This window comes from Copidosoma floridanum, unplaced genomic scaffold, assembly GCF_036245765.1.
Source record: "Copidosoma floridanum isolate Cflo_tuat_1 unplaced genomic scaffold, Cflo_Japanese_pri ptg000012l, whole genome shotgun sequence".
Classification (NCBI taxonomy): domain Eukaryota; kingdom Metazoa; phylum Arthropoda; class Insecta; order Hymenoptera; family Encyrtidae; genus Copidosoma; species Copidosoma floridanum.
Window position 1 is genome coordinate 4,471,409 of NW_028321889.1, and position 15,852 is coordinate 4,487,260.

Consider the following 15,852-nt stretch of genomic DNA (forward strand, 5'->3'; position numbering starts at 1 on the left):
ATCCCTTCGAAATATTTATGTATATGTATATATATGTAGTCGTAGTCTTTTCGTTCGAACCAAAGTTATATCTGATACGGGCAAACTTTGATTGTTTGGTACTTGTATATTTTTTTTCCTTCGACAATACTATCGATACCTCATTCGCAGTGTGTACACGTATACTTTCGTCGAAATCTCTCGCATTGAAACGTCCCAATTAAAAAAAGTCCCAATATCGTGCTCGTTGCAGAGATTCAATTAGCGGAAGAAACAAACTCGATCCGCGGCTCAATTATTTCGATTCAAGTAAAAAATCACTCTAGTCGTTCAAGGAAGACTCGCGTCACTGGGAAAGGAAAAAAAAAAAAAAAAAAAAAAAAATTCATTGGCATCTATCTGGAAGCGTCGATATGTCGTTGGAGAGGGACACTTTGGCTCGACGAGTGATAACCGAAAAAGCGTGCCGAGGCCCTACAAAATGATCTCGCGGCCGTCGTCGCCAGTCTCGTCCCCCTATAAGACCGTCTCCTTCTGACTGATGACCTTGATCCCATGCTTCGTCAGGATCATCTTTATCGTGTCGCTGTCCTTGAGCCTCGACCTGCCAGCCTCGACCTCCCCGGCACCGATCTCGTCCCCATCCACCGTCTCCTCCAACGAGTCCAGGTTGTCACCCGAGGCATCGAACCTCCCCACGTTGTCCGCCGACCTCCTCAACGAGCGACTCCTCGCGACCCTCGGCACCCTTATACTATCCGCCGAGGTCATGAATTTGTTGTCCCGCGTCTTGGAAAACTTGTCGGGGCCGCACTTGAAGGACGCCCGGTTCTGCAAATTGTCCGCCGACGAGAACCTCCGCTTCTCCTGGGTCCGGTCCCCCGGGGTTTTCTTCGCGTACGAGCCCCCCCTCCTGCTGAGCCGCTTGCTACCACCGACGCTCAAACTCCGCGACATCCCGACCTCGTCCCTCTGGGCCACCGATCTCCCGTCCTGGTGGTACCCCGATCCCCCGCTCCCGTAGTAATAGTAGCAATAATACGGCTGCTGCGTTGGATCAGCCCGACTCCTCGACGGCCGGCAACGCGGCGCCACGTTCACGTACAGCGGCTCCGGCTTGTTGCAAACGTCCAAGGAGGCCCTCAGCCTGCACTCCCGCAGCCCGCAATTGTCGATCTCGAACCGATCGTCCCCCGCGCGCGCGATCCTGCCGATCTCCATCGTCGACTTTGCCTTGGGCAGACCAAACGGCCGGCTTCCCCGGGGTCCGTCGTCATCGGGGGGCTCGGGCGTGCTGGCCGCCGGCTCGCCGCAGATCTCGCAGATCTCGCTCCCGACGCGGGACTCCTCCTCCTCCTCCTCCCTGAGGTCGAGGGAGCTGCATATGTCGCACTCGTCCTCCTCGGGCGAGCTGCAGTCGGAGGTCGGAGTGGCGCCGAGGCAGCACGCCGAGCAGAACTCGTCGGGGCCGGACTGGCGCTTTATCGACTCGCAGCTCTTTGATTTTTTGGCCATGCCCTCGGCGTCACGCTCCCGGAGGTTTATCGAGTCTAGGCTACCCTGGAGCTGGCGCTGCTGCTTGACGTCCGGCTGCTCCTTGTTCACCACGAGCCGCAGCTTCTTCAGGTAGCTCAAGTCGTCCTCGAACTTGACGTCCCTCTTTGGCTCCGGCGGTTCGTCCTCCCTCCGTCCGTTCTTGATCGAGTTGACGAGGGACTTGCGGTACTTGCCGTCGATCTCGAGCCTGCAGGTGGCCTGCGAGTCGGGTGGACTGCGGTCGTAGCTGAGCGACTCGGGGACCGGGTCGCCGTCCCTGATGGAGCTCGCCGTGTCCTCGGCCCAGTCCCGGTTGTTCCTCACCGACGACTCGTTCAGGTCGGACTCCGAGCCCTCCTCGTACGTCACCGAGAGCACGTCCTCCTCGCGGTCGTCGCTGTAGGTGTTGTTGTCGCAGGTGATGGTCGCCAGCTCGCTCCCGGTGGCTTCCTCGAAGGCCAGGAGCTCGTTGCGGGCGCGGGCGCTACTACAGGGCGTTGGCTCACCGGGGCTGTCGATCTGGCCGAATATGAGGTCGCTTTGGAGGAGGAGGAGCGACGACGAGGGCGACTCGGCGAGGCTCAGCGAGTCGTTAACTATGCTGCGGAAGAACTTTTCGCGCGCCAGCTCCGTGTCGTCGGGGCTCGGGGAGGGGCTGGACAAATCGGTGGACGCGCTGTTCTGAAGGTTGTTGCGGAGCACCGAGTCTGGCAGTGAGTTGTCGTCGTCGTCGTCGATGGGGGTTGGTGCTGGGGAGTCCGCGAGGCAGGGGTTCGCTTCGAGCATCGTCACGTCGCTGGGCGAGGGTGTTAATAAGGCATTGTCGGGGTCGTGGTGGGGGTGCTGGTACGACTTGGCCTCGTCGGTGTCGAGGTAGTCGGTCGAGGAGTGAATCGATGATAGGTTCAACTTACTTTTGGAGCCGGAGCGCGTGCGTTCGTCGTGGCGGACCATCCAGGTGTGCCAGCGTGAAAACAAAAGACAGTTTTTTTTTTTTTTTTTTTTTTTTTCAACAGGATTTATTTGTCCGTGTTCATAGGGGACTGGAGCATGTTTTTTTTTTTTTTTCTTATTTAAATGATTAAACATTATGGAACATGCTGGCGTCCCTTCTATCACGTTATGGCAATGAAAAAACAACAACAACAACACAACAAATTTTACTTAAAATTGTCGACATTTTTCAACGATTTATTAAAAAAAAAAATAATAATAATGATGATGATTTGGTCACAAACATAAGAATAACTGGAATCGTAAAATATAAATCAAGTTAACAACTAAAAATACCTTTGTGTAACCATGTAATCGACAGCACCAAGTAAAGTTTGCACCGATCGATTGTTCGTAAAAAAATAATCTTTTTTTTTTTTTTTCATGCGTATTCGTGTATTCATCGTGACAGAGTACAAATGTTTTTTTCAAAAACACTTGAAAATCCAGTTCTCGCGCAATGGATCGTGCAAACTCAACTTGAAGCCCGATTGTTCTGGAGTACACCCTCGAGCGCCAAGGGTGTACCGGAAGACACGAGTAGCAGGAAGACCGTGTATAATGTAACGTATCATGGAAACTACAATGTTAACGCCGGTGTGGTGGAGTTTCGTTTCAGCAGAGAGACAGCCTTCATTAAAAAAAAAAGTACTTTGTCACTTGGACGACTTTTCATGTTCGTGTGCCGGTACTTTATATCCTTATAACACTAATACCGAGAGCGGGAACTTTCAAGAGTTTCAATTTCAAAATTATCACCGTCCCAGCACTAACGAATCTCTTCTTAACCTCGAGGCGACGCCGACGCGACGATTAAAACTTTGTACACCGTCTCTAGGGAGTACTCGGCATCAATAAACACAGACAACGACATTCTCGCAAAACTTTGGTAACCGCTCTCTCTTACGCAAAAGCGTAGCTTTGAGAACACCACACCACATGCAAACATTTGTAACAACCACGTGTGTATATACATGTAGACGCAAACAAAACATTGTATATTGTGGAAGAAAACAAAGTGAACTGACTTAGCTGAACTAAACAGAAAAAAAAAAAAGAAGAAATAAATTAGCGGTTTGTTGTGTATTCTCTTTTCTGATCGTGTAGGTCACTCACATGGCCGAGGGTCGATCAGCGCCGTAAATGCCATTCTCGTACACGTACTCGATCACGGCGTCCTGCAGTAAATACTTGACGCTCTCGCCACGTTTTAGGGCTCGTCGTATTCGCGTCGAGCTCACCTCGTTCGGTATCCACTCGGTGACAACTTGTATGTTGTGCTGCAAAAACCGGATGAAAAAAAAAAGAAGAAAAATAAAGGGGGTCCCAGAGATGAGCCAACTTGTTTAACTTTGTGCCTCGAGGTTGGGGCAAAGTGGGCCATGGGTGTATTGTAAATGTATATACTCACCGAGTGCTTCGAAAGGACGTCCGAGTCGTAAATGAATTTGTAAGGGTTCGAGCCCTCCCTCGTGATGACTATCAGACCGTACTGGCCGACGATTTCTGTTATCTGCCGGGCAGTAAGAAAAAAAAAAGTCTCCGTTAATCTGAAAATCCGCTCAATTTTTGGCGCGCAAACAGTAAAATAGGTACTCGGCTTGGGAAACAAAAACCCATCGTATCGATAAAAGTATCACGTTTTCGTGAATTTGGAGACTTGGTCCATCACCGATTTTCGGCTGCCCTCAAAGCATCCAAAATATCGAAATACTATACAAAATGACGTTTCGTCGGATTTCTGTTTGACGAACCGAGTGGTAAATACACTCCCTAGATCGAGAGAGGGGAGGAAAAAAAAAAAAAAAAAAAAAAAGCGTGGACACTCACGTCCTCCTCGAGCCAGAGTCCAGGCGTGGCGAAACTCTCGAGGAGATCCCCACCGCAGAGCAGCTTGATCCTGACCCGACCGCAGTTGTCCAGCTCGGGGCTCCTGAGACTCCCGGGCACCCAGTCCAAGTCCTCGTTGTCGATGTTACTGTTCGCGTCCTCGCGGTCCTGGGCTATCGAGTCGAGCAGGTCCTGGTGGTGGCGCAGACTAGCCAGTGTCCGCGTCCAGCTGGTCTGCCGAATTTCCCAGGTGCTCAGCCGGATCCAGTCGCTGTCCCGCAGCGCCAGCTTTAACATCTCCACCCTGTGGGCACCGCTGGCCAGGTCCTTTTTCCCGTAGGCGTCGTTCACCGGGGATATCACGCCGCCCACTACTACGTGGCCACCGTGGTTGTGCAGGTGATCGCGAGCTCGTTCTGGATGTTTTTTTTTCCCCCACGGAGAAAAAGCTAATAAACTACTCCTTCTTTTCGCGATTTAAGGTCAATCGAAAGCGATGGTGGTATCAATATTGTTACATTTACGTGCTTACGTGTCACAGATAGAAAAAAAAAAAAAAAAAGAAACCATGCACGAAAAGCTTGGAAATCCAAATATTATTGGCAGTAATGAATGAATAAACCGACGTTTGAGCGGGCGCCTACACCTCGTCATCTTCGTTAACACGATCGATCCATCGATTACTCCTCGCTCCACGTGATAAGTATTAAATTTCCCTTGATCCGATACAATCTTAAACCGAGCGATAAAGCCCCCCCCCGCTCGCCAGCGAGTGTCTTGAAAACTCAATTAAAATTTCAGGCGGCGTAATACACCCTCTCCTTGCTCTGCTCGCTCGGTATATAATGTTGGCGCCCTCGAATTGCACCTACATTAATTATCACTTCCTGGGTTCTCTCCAGCTCTGGAAAGATCGGCAGTTGAACGATGAAAACGGCTCATCGGTATTTGGCTCGAGATTGACCATCGCGAGAATGGCATAGCATGTACTATTTTATCGATGTAGTAAAAAAAAAAAAAACAACTCAAACAGCATTCGATTTATCGAAGCCACTGGGACCCCTTAAACTTTGAATTTCTTACAACCGCACAAACATGCTATGGACACTATTGTTATAATAATATACTATCCATAAAGTCGCGATCACTCGAGCTGGTCCCGAGAGCGACCGATAGTTCGACGACCATCGACGTTTCGAGGACCCATGAAAATTCCCCCAAAAACCCGCTGTAGTCGAGCAATCTTCGCCCGTGTGCAACATCAGCTGAGATAATAAAGGGTAACCGGGGCGCATATATATATGTGTATACGTGATTGCGAATAGAGCTGGATTTATCTTGGGGTGATTCATGGATCCTCCATCCTGCTCCGTCTGTCTGTGTATATAGGTGCGCGCGCGTATCGCGAGCACGCATGTATATATACGTGTAAATACGGGCCTGATGAGAATGGGGGGTGGGAATTGCGGTGTATTGACGATATGATTTCAGCCGGTATCGACCCGTCGGTTCTCATCTCGACGCGGAGCGGAATACCCGTTATTACCCTCCCTTTGTCTTGCCGCCGCTCTGATTACGATTCGCTCTTCGGTTCGAGCGACGCTGCGGTGACTCGTCGTTGCCTCGATTGATGATGCCTAATGGTTACTTTTGTGATGGGTAGGTACTTACGTTGTTTGATGAATGAAGATAAAGCTTTGTCTAGGTATTTTTCTCCGTGAAAAAAAAAAAAAAAAAAGGTTTCGATTTTCGAGTCGAGGGTGATGAATCGATCGTGTCCTGGGTATTTTAATCGTTTCATCGAGGAACGGCTTCGCTCGGGAATACTCGGGCCAAACGTCAATTGCAGTCACGAGATTCTTTTTTGTTTTTTTCCTCCTTTCACTACTTTTCTCTCCCCCTTGTTAAAAAGGAAACTGCGTTAATTACGCGCCTTTTGACCTACAACGATGCAGAGTGCTATAGTTGGATTTTTACCATCAACTTGGTTGATACCCGGGTTTTTTTTTTTTTTTTTTTTCTTCTTCTTCTCGAGAAAAGCGTACGATAATACATAAATTCACTTGAAAACGGTATTGCATTTTATCGCGAAAATGCGCTCGAAAGCTTTATGCCCAGCTTTCATTTAATAATAAACTCGTACTTCGTACTGCACCCTGGTACGGTGCGTTCATTTGTTTACGTTTTTTTTTTTTTTTTTTTTTTTTTTTTTTTTTTTTTTTTTTTTTTTTTTTTTCCTTAACTTTTCTCGACATCGCCATTTTGGTGATCCCTCGGGAGACTGTGCAGCGTTTTAAAATAATAATTTTATCAGTATATTACGAGGGACGTTTATGCGGTACGTTGGCGTATGTAAGCGGGGGTCAAAGATTTTATCACTTATTTCTCATTTCAAAGCAAACCAAATGGATTTCGTCCGTAACTTTTATCCCACGGCTGTGCTCGGGTTTTAACAGCGGCAGTGCACTGGCCTTAAAAACTTCGAAGCGAGGCCACGATAATACAAACTTCTTAAACATCTCCCGAAGACCCTCGTTCCGCCCCCAAAAGTGCCAAAGTCCGAAATGTAAGTTTTCGCCGGTGGAAGATGAATAGCCGAACGGCCAAGAGTTAATTTTTAAGGAGCTGCACCCCGCGCTTAGCACATAGTTTCGCCCCACTCCTCCTCCTCCTTTTTTTTGCTACAGACCCCATTTTTTTCCGTAAAAGCTAATACTCATCGTTCATTTGGGCATCGCGAAACTGTTTTTACAGGCTGCTGTATACGGAATGAGGGGATGAGTGTGTCGTACCTCGCACGACAAATAATTTAAAATATCTACTCTATAAAAGATTTTTTTTTATTTTTTCGATCAACAGCCAAAGTTTTTACAGGTTTATTGAGAAAAAACTTTGCGGAAACTAAAAATGATGAAAGTCTTTCAAAAATTTTAAGGTATACCGATCCCTCTGATGTAAAGTTTGTATTTATTTATTAATTTTTTTTTTTTTTTTTTTTTGTGAAGACATAAAACGAATTTCGGAGTTAAAACGTCTCACGAGTCAATGCATCAAAGCTGCATAAGTTGACATATGCTTGAGTAACATTTAGCACAGGACGATAATAATATTTTTTGCCTAATATCTTCTGACAATGCACTGCAGATAGTTGGCATGTAATCTATCTTGAGTGGCTTAAGATTACTTTCATTGGTTTTTCGTTTCCGTTGGGTCCGCATGTAATAACACTTTTTTTTTTTAAATTCACCCTGTAATCATCAATCAACCCATAAAAAATGTAAACCTCCTTACGGAGTTGAGCTACTTTGCAGACATATTTTTTTTTTTTATTTTTTTAATACACTCCAAAAAATGGAGCAAGAGAAAAAAAAAACGGGAAAAAAAAAGAGGACTCAAGGTCATTATAACGCGGACACACGTGTGTAAAAGGGCTGCAGGGTACATACAACCCATCCCCTTTCTACTTTATATGTGCGACACTTGCCACGCTCTTCTTTTCCGATTTAGCATATCATTGCGGATCCCGGTATTTTCCTTCTCTCTCTATATGTATGTACTCTCGGTAAAATTTTCCTTTACGACGCACCTCGTATCACAGAGCTTTAAGGTACATTAACGTTATTGAGCGATAGACAGATTCCCCCCCCCCCCCAATAACACGCGTGAGCTTTTGCGTTTTTTGCCCTATGTATTATTGAACAAAAGAAACCCCTCTGTTGAAACAAAACGGGATAAAATTTAAGCTCCGGTGTGAAATTCGAGCCCTTTGTCGATGCTCGCTGTATAGCTTGAAAAGTAACAAAAAAAAAAAAAAAAAAAAAAAAAAACTTATGGTTCGACAATTGTATGGCTGCTCGAGCGTGTGATCGTTTAGCAAATACGTCGAGACTGCAGTGTAATAACCCGTGCGCTAGGAGTTCAATAAAAGCACCACAGCCGAACAAAAAGCTCTCGAGAGTTTGGAAAAAAAAGAGTCCTATATAACCTTTATATTTTTCATTTCCATTGAGTATGACCAGGCGGATTGTCATTCGGCCCACGGATGAGAAATTATATTCCCCTGTCTCGGAATGAAAAAAAAAAAAAAAAAAAAAAAAAAAAAAAAAAAAGAAAACAATACCCGACACCAAATTGTGCAGTGCTCGGTGGGGAGAACAAAAATTAAAATTCACGCAGACGCTCGGTGACCTGAAAAAAACTTGCTCAAACTAATTAATCGGAAACCTAATTACTCAACGGCAACTCCCATCCCCCTTTTAATACGTATATATGTGTACATGGTTGGTTATACTAAAACGCACAGTTTCTCATCGCGCCGGAAGGCGTGTCTTGGAGGGAGAGGGCAAAAATTACTCCGCGGCGGAACAAGCTTTTAATTAGTTGTCAAAGTTCAGGGAGGGGCTCACGGCAAAAAGGGAAATAACACACGCGAACGCCCGGCAATGCACACATCCAGTCGTGCACTCGTTTCACCGCGATGTAGTCCGGACTTCACTCGTGTGCTGAATTTAAGTTACGCGAGAGACCGGAAAATTGGGTATCACGTGCCTGTGCCCCCCTTTAAAAAAAAAAAAAAAAAAAAAAAATGACGAAAAAGAGATATCGACACGGGAGGGCGAGTGAAAATTAGAGTATGGCGTGCTTCGTCGTCTTTGAGCTTATGTTGCTGATGGTTATACAAATTCACTCCGAGTTCAAGTAACGGCTCTTGGAAAACAGGGTACCAAAATATTATTAACTTCAAACACACACGCGCATACGATTATATGTGTACTCTCGAGAAACGCAATTTCATTAGGCTAAATAGGATTTCGCGATACCCATCAAGTTAATGATAATCAAAAGGGCCGTAGGTATAAGTACTCGAGAATCACTACTACTACCCCTTTGCGCTTATGGGTCTCGCAAACGAGGCAAAAGTTTTTAATATTCGCCGGATGAACCCTTCAAAGCTGGGGGGAAAATTCAATTACCAGATCTCTCTTTGAGCTGAGATTTTTCATTAAATTTTTTGCTCCATACGCGAGGAAAAAAAAAAAAAAAAGCAAATAAATCCCGGTTCAGCTGGAAAAATCCCTTTTCTACACACATAGCTCGCGAGTCTCCCGTTGATTTTTCCGTCCCAACGGATGATCCCCCGTCACCAGTGATCGCGAAAAATCATCGATCCGCAGCAATAAGTTATCAACCAACGGATCGAAAAGTCCGTCAGCCCTGGAGATTATTATTCCTCATCATCGGATACAGCACCCAATCACCTTCGTTATATATAGGGAGGACATCGAGTTTTATCCATAAAACTCCCCACCTATGTATACACATTGTCCTCCTGCCTTTGGCACAAATCCGCGGCAGAGAACACGTGTTAACTCCCTCCTGTGCCCCCAGCGACAACAATGACAGAAGCTAATACCGTCGACGTGCCGTGTTGCTGGTATAGCTCGAACCGAAGTAGGAACAAAAAAAAAAAAAGGGGCCAATCCCGATGAAGTGCAGCTACGGTGTTATCGGTGCATATAAGGGACAAAGATACGGCACGAGCACACGTGACGCAAATCCCTCGGCCCATCGGGATCGATCCTATACTTTGGCTCCTCATCGCTAGGAGAAAGTATAGGGAAAAAAGAAAACACGCCAGCAAGTATAGTACAGATAGGTATGCGCTGACCGCACATCATACTTTTGTTTCTAGGCAACTCTTTCCGTTGCAGGGGCATATATTGCTTTTCCGCGTGAAACAAACAGACCAGGTGTTTATTTATAGACAAACAGACTGACTGACAGCACGCTGTTAGTTTATTGGAGGGGGATGGAAGAGCGACACGCGCACGTAAGGAGATACCGCACTCGGGGGACCGAGAGAGCCCTTTTCCATGTACGTGTTTTCCCCCCGGGGATATAATGTACACGTATATAACATGCACACCTTGGCTTCTGCGGCATCAATATCGCCTTTCGTTTTTATTTTATGGAAAAGGAAATCGAAAAAAAAAAAAAAAAAAAAACTACCCCGCCACTTTGAACAACAGGGTACAAAGAGGTGGGCCGTTTTAACGCTCGTAACGTGCTTACGTTGCCACGGCAGTGCCGCATCAAAGCCCACTTTCTCTTATCGTGGGTGGCGATGTCGGAGTGGGAGGGGGAGGGGGGGGCGAATCAAACGACCACCATCGCTCTCTGTACCTACAACACCGAGCAAGTGAGAGAAAGGGGTGGGGGTCCGCTGTTGCGAGTCGTGCTATCGATTGTGGGGCCCTTGGGCGTTATAACGCACCCAAACCCCACCCCCTCTCTCTCTTTGTCCGCACGATTGATAAACAAAATATACAAAGTTGAACTCACCGAACATCCGGAAGTGCATGTGCGTCGGCGGGTTGTAGCTGCCGCACGACATCAAGACCACCCGGCCCCCCGTCGCCCCCGACCCCGTCAACGTCGTAGCTCCTGACTTGTCGCTGCTCATCCTCGTCCCCGTGTGCCCCTCGCTACTGACAACGATGCATTTAATACACACTCGCACGCTATGCAATGCAAACGGGGGTGTCCGAGAAAAATAAGGGATGAAAAAAAGAAAGAAATAACTCAGCGATCAACGAGCGGTGTAACGTGGGGGTACGCGGGTGGGAGCGGGGGGGGTGTATGGGATCGGGAAGTGAATGAACTAGCGAACGAGCGAGGGGGGTGGGTGTAGAGGACGGACAGGCCCGATGCGCGAGCGCCGAGCGTCGAGCGCACACTGACCGAGAGAGCTCCTTCTGTATCTAAAGTTAGCGAGGGGTGGGTGTTATATATATATTTATATATGTACACGCGCAGGATCTACGTGGGGGTGGCGCAGATAGTTCTCTCCCTCTCTGTATACAGGTATACGTGCGTGTACGTGTCATGTGCAAGGGTCAACGAAGGAGTGCGAAATATAGCCAAGAGAGATGCTCCGTGGCTGTGATGGTATAGGTGCTTTTTCTCTCTATTTTTTTCTTTCTTTTTTCATTCTTTTTTTTTTTTTTTTTTTTACACTCTCCCGAGAGGGGGGAAGTAAGCGAGGGTGCGCGTTACGAAATTCCGTAAGTAAAACGAAGCTGCTTTTTACGCGACAGATTTATGGAGGACTGAAAGTTGTCCCGGTATAGCACTAATGGCAGTTGTACCATGAACCGGGAGTATACGAGTGGATACAAAAAAGATGATGGATACAGCTCGTATACATGTATAATACGTATCTGCAGTGCTGCGTCACATTTTTTCTTACTTGTTTGAGGGCGAAAAGAAGAACAGCGGGGTGTGCCGTTGGATTACGGATAATTGAGAATGTTAATTAGAGCCCCAAGTTAATTACAAAGGGCAACGGGGTAAAAGAGCGGGTGAAAATGCCGGGTTGTCTTTGATGATTCATTGGATCGTAAAATGCATGGTTGGCTGGAGGAAAAAGAGACAAAATAAATAATGACAAAAGGGTTCAAAGTTTAGGCGGGGGATGCGTACGAGTGAATATTTCATACACGCGCCTCTTGGGCTTTTAAAGGTGTTGCTCTGCACGCGTCTCGTGCATCGGTTTATGTGATAGGCTTTGCTTTGAGAACGAGCTAAATCGCTTTGGCAAATGGCCCAAAGTGAGTTATGCAGGATACTTTGAGAGCGCGTGTTTTTCGTGTCTTGCAATTTTTAATGCAAGCATGCTTTCATGGTGAAACTTTTGGACTCTCTCGGCTGGAAATCGCAGAGGATCTCGTGCGCGCTTGGTGCTTGCTTTCGGAATCACGAGGATTTTTTTTTTTTTTTTTTTTCCATGGATTTCAAATTTTTGGATGACCTTTTTATTAAAAAAAGGGAAAAAATTTAATTTTACGTATAAGCGTTTTTATAGGTCTAAAAAGAAAAAACGAAATTTTTTAAATCATAGGTAGCATGACGTCGCTTTTTTTTCGATGCAGAACATCACTTGCTCGGAACACAACGGGCTTGAATACTTGATCTGCGCATGTCATAGCTTAGCAGTTGGTATTGAAAAATAATTAAGATAATATTTCAAAATATCAGTTGTACATGAACAATCGAGTGAGTTTTACATGACCATTTCAGTCATCAATAGATAATTTAAGAGTAGATTGGGTAAACGAAATTAGTTCAAACAATTTCTGGTTGTACTCACGGTGAGTGCATCTTGGCCGAGTATATGTTTTTGGCTTGAATATATTCTATGACACCGTTTTGCAGAAGATATTTAACACTCTCGCCACGTCGTAATGCTGTTCTGATCCGTGATGCGTTTACTTCATTCGGTATCCACTCGGTAACAACGTGTATATTGTACTGTAAGAAAATATACGTTTAACTTATCACGTAATTAGGAGTTTCAAGCCAGCAATGCTTCTTTAACGTACTTCGTATTTCGAAAGGATATCTGAATCGTAAATGAATTTTTTGGGGTTGCTGCCTTCCTTACCGATGACCACTAATCCATACTGGCTGACAATGTCCACAATCTGAAAAATTGAGATTCTTAAAGTGCATTATCCAAACTCGAGTTGGTTTCCAAAATCAGTAAGTTCTTACATCGTTTTCCGACCATTTTCCTGGTTTCAAAAAGCTCTCCAGCAAGTCTGAACCACAGAGTAACTTGATCTTTACAGGCAACTGATTTGAGCCACTCTTGATGTCATCACGTATCCATTCGGTGTCTTCGTTATTTACATTATTGTCCACATCCCGACATACAATACTATTCAATACATTTTGATGAAAACGAAGAGTTTCCCTGATGCTCTTGTAGGTCTTCTGTCTTATCTCCCAAGTGCTTAGGTGTACCCAGTTATTTGTTTGAAGGGCAAGTTTTAGCAAATCAAGTCTCGTTGAACTGTTTGCTAGATCGTCTTCTTTGCAGTAGTCGTTAACTGGTGAAATAACACCTCCAACGACTCTATGGATTCTCAAAGTGTGCAGATGATCCCTTGCTCTTTCTGGAAAGAACAAAAACACAATAGGGTTAGCAAATATTGGGACAGCAAGAAAAAACGATTCAGAGTCAATATTATTTCCAACACTTACCAAACATCCTTAGGTGCATGTGCGTCGGTGGGTTATACCTGCCACAACTCATCAATATAACGCGACTCATTGGCATCTCGTCAGTCTTCTCGTTCTCCATATCCATGTCTATTTACTGTTGGTATTTATTTTTCTTATTTACAGTCTAAAATGTATTTTTTTTAATGCTTGCGTGTATAATTTTATTACGTCTCGAGTGAGTGTGTCTATCAAAAAGTAATTAAAATAAAATCCCAGAACGGCGTCTTCTTTTAAAGCACGTCAATTTGTAATGAGACGCAATGACGAGACAATTTTCTTTTGGAGATTGCTTGAATAGTAGATTATTTTGTTCAAGCCACTTTTGGTTCTTTCAACAGAGTAAGTACACCTATATATACAGAACCAGTTCGGTTTGGTTCGCTATATATAGGTGTACTTTGCTAAGAGAACCAAACCGAACCAAAAGGGGCTTAAACGAACCCAATATAAACAGTAAACATGACGACATATTGTGCAAACTATTGAACATCTCTTGTAGTTGTGTAACACTAATTTTTTACATCCTTTGACTTTTAAACGCATGTTTTAATGTGGTTCATGTAATAAATAATTTGATTACATACCTCAAAGTCTATTCGTATTGTATATAACTGTTGCTTACGCGTCTTATCTTTCGAAATACATCTAGGTAAACAAAATACTTAAACAGACAGTCCAAACGTAGACTGCCAACAGGTTTGTTGTCGATTTTGAATGAAATAATAGTGCTCAAAGTAATGATATTTAAGCAAATAAAGTTTACGTCACGATTTATGCGAGTACGACGCCGATGTAGTGTGAAATACTTGTGCAGTGAATACTTATTTGTTTCCGTTTTTTGAGCATTGTGAAAGCACTTGGGTGTTGGGAGGTTAGGTTGGATTGTTGCTTGTTTTGGCAATCAGCTGTCGACTTCGGTAGCAGACAGCATTTTGCGCTTCATGTCGCGCGCAAGCTCAGCGCGCGAAAATTTGAATTTAAAAATAAATTACGTTCCAATGATCGAGGTTTCAAATGGTTTCCGTAGTCAAATGTTTTTTTTTTTTTAAACTGCATTTTTTTTCTCGACTGCGTATAGACTTAAAATATCTACTTGAAAGGTTACATGTAGGAATTGGTTTCAAATTCTCAGAGTTCGAAGTTTTGGGGCTAGTAAAACTTGTTGCTTCAATGAAATTTTCTAAAATTAAAACTGTCAGATTGTAGCTTAAAAACGAAGCTAAAACCCAAAATTGAGCCTGATTAGACGTAAAATATAAAAAATAGTCGAATACAGTGTCTTCGTAAATACACTGGTTACACTTTTTGCTCCGTTGAAAATTTAAGACATAATAATGCCGTGTCTAAAAATGAGTAATAATTTTTGATAAAAACAATTGCGATTGTTTTGAGTAACTTTTCGTTATCCACGACACATTGCGTCTTTACCATCCAACGTCAAAAACATTTTAGAGTATCGATTAATCAATAAAACCGAGTTGCCCTGTATCTTCCCGACCATCGTAGGAGATGGCGCTAAGTGTATGTTTGTTGAATATCGTTGTGAATAGAAAAAAAAAATGCCTCGAGTGAAAACCAACACTTAGGTGACTTAGGTTCTCTTGAATAACCAATAGATATTATACATGGAACAGGATTGATTTCACCACAGACACAGAAGGTATATATTTTACGAAATTATGTAACGATCCCATACTGAGCCAAGCTCGTTAACGCAGGATTATATCTCGTAACCCTCTCTCATTCTCCCCCCAAAATAGAATACTACAGCACAGAGTAGGTGAGCTAGGAGATACAATAATGCCTTTGCCGATGCTGGTACTGTAACAACGATCGTATCAATGATAATTATAGGCACGCGAGAGGCTCGCATTTATATAGGCGGAAGCCCTGCACATGTGCCCTCTCGGTTATACGGCCCATTATGCGGGGCGCAGCTTCATTATCGGATCTGTGGGGCTGTAAGCGTAACAATAATGCGGGTGTGGGTGCATTGACTCGCTCTTTAATATCGTGAATGCTGTTGGTGTACTAATTGCCCCTATATATGTCTACAGTCCTTGTTGTATAATATTGTACGAAATTTTACTTCCATTGGAACATGTTTAATTCTCGATTTTTTTTTTTTTTTTTTTTTTTTTTTTAATTTTTAATAGTTGGTTGTGTTGATTAATTTCAGAGAGCAGCTACTTTTATTTTATGATAAATCTTGAAGCTTTATGTAAAATAATCCTCGTTCGATTTTTTTGTTTCAGTGATTAATTCATAAAAAAACGACGTGAATAATTGTAAATTAGAATTAGTTTTTTTTTTTTTCCTCGATATCAGTCAGGACATCTGGGATAGGATAAGGTCTATCGAGACAAGAACACAAAAATAATATCTTTTGCTTAATAATACACAAATTTTATTTGAATCCGCATAAGCAGAGAAAATTATCATCATCAT

The 15,852-nt window shown here is 44.2% G+C and overlaps 1 protein-coding gene across 1 annotated transcript; it reads right to left on the minus strand.

Annotated features, from left to right (window-relative positions):
* Positions 1-374: 374 nt before the first annotated feature.
* On the minus strand, positions 375-14,297 carry Nmnat (nicotinamide mononucleotide adenylyltransferase). The gene is made up of 10 exons (XM_089590392.1): positions 13,989-14,297; positions 13,384-13,498; positions 12,892-13,295; positions 12,720-12,821; positions 12,488-12,648; positions 10,681-10,826; positions 4,339-4,754; positions 3,920-4,021; positions 3,625-3,788; positions 375-2,428 (listed from the first exon to the last, which is right to left on the minus strand). Exons 2-10 carry the CDS (start codon positions 13,487-13,489, stop codon positions 496-498), a joined length of 3,534 nt encoding a protein of 1,177 aa, XP_089446518.1. The 5' UTR covers positions 13,490-13,498; positions 13,989-14,297; the 3' UTR covers positions 375-495.
* Positions 14,298-15,852: the final 1,555 nt, after the last annotated feature.

Bases quoted from the DNA above. Each gene is read 5' to 3' on its own strand.
- Nmnat (XM_089590392.1), bottom strand. From the start codon at position 13,489: ATGGATATGGAGAACGAGAAGACTGACGAGATGCCAATGAGTCGCGTT. The intron at 12,822-12,891 runs GTAAGAACTTAC...TCAATTTTTCAG, and splicing joins GAAAATGGTCGGAAAACGAT to ATTGTGGACATTGTCAGCCA. The intron at 4,755-10,680 runs GTGAGTTCAACT...AAAAACATCCAG, and splicing joins CATGCACTTCCGGATGTTCG to AACGAGCTCGCGATCACCTG.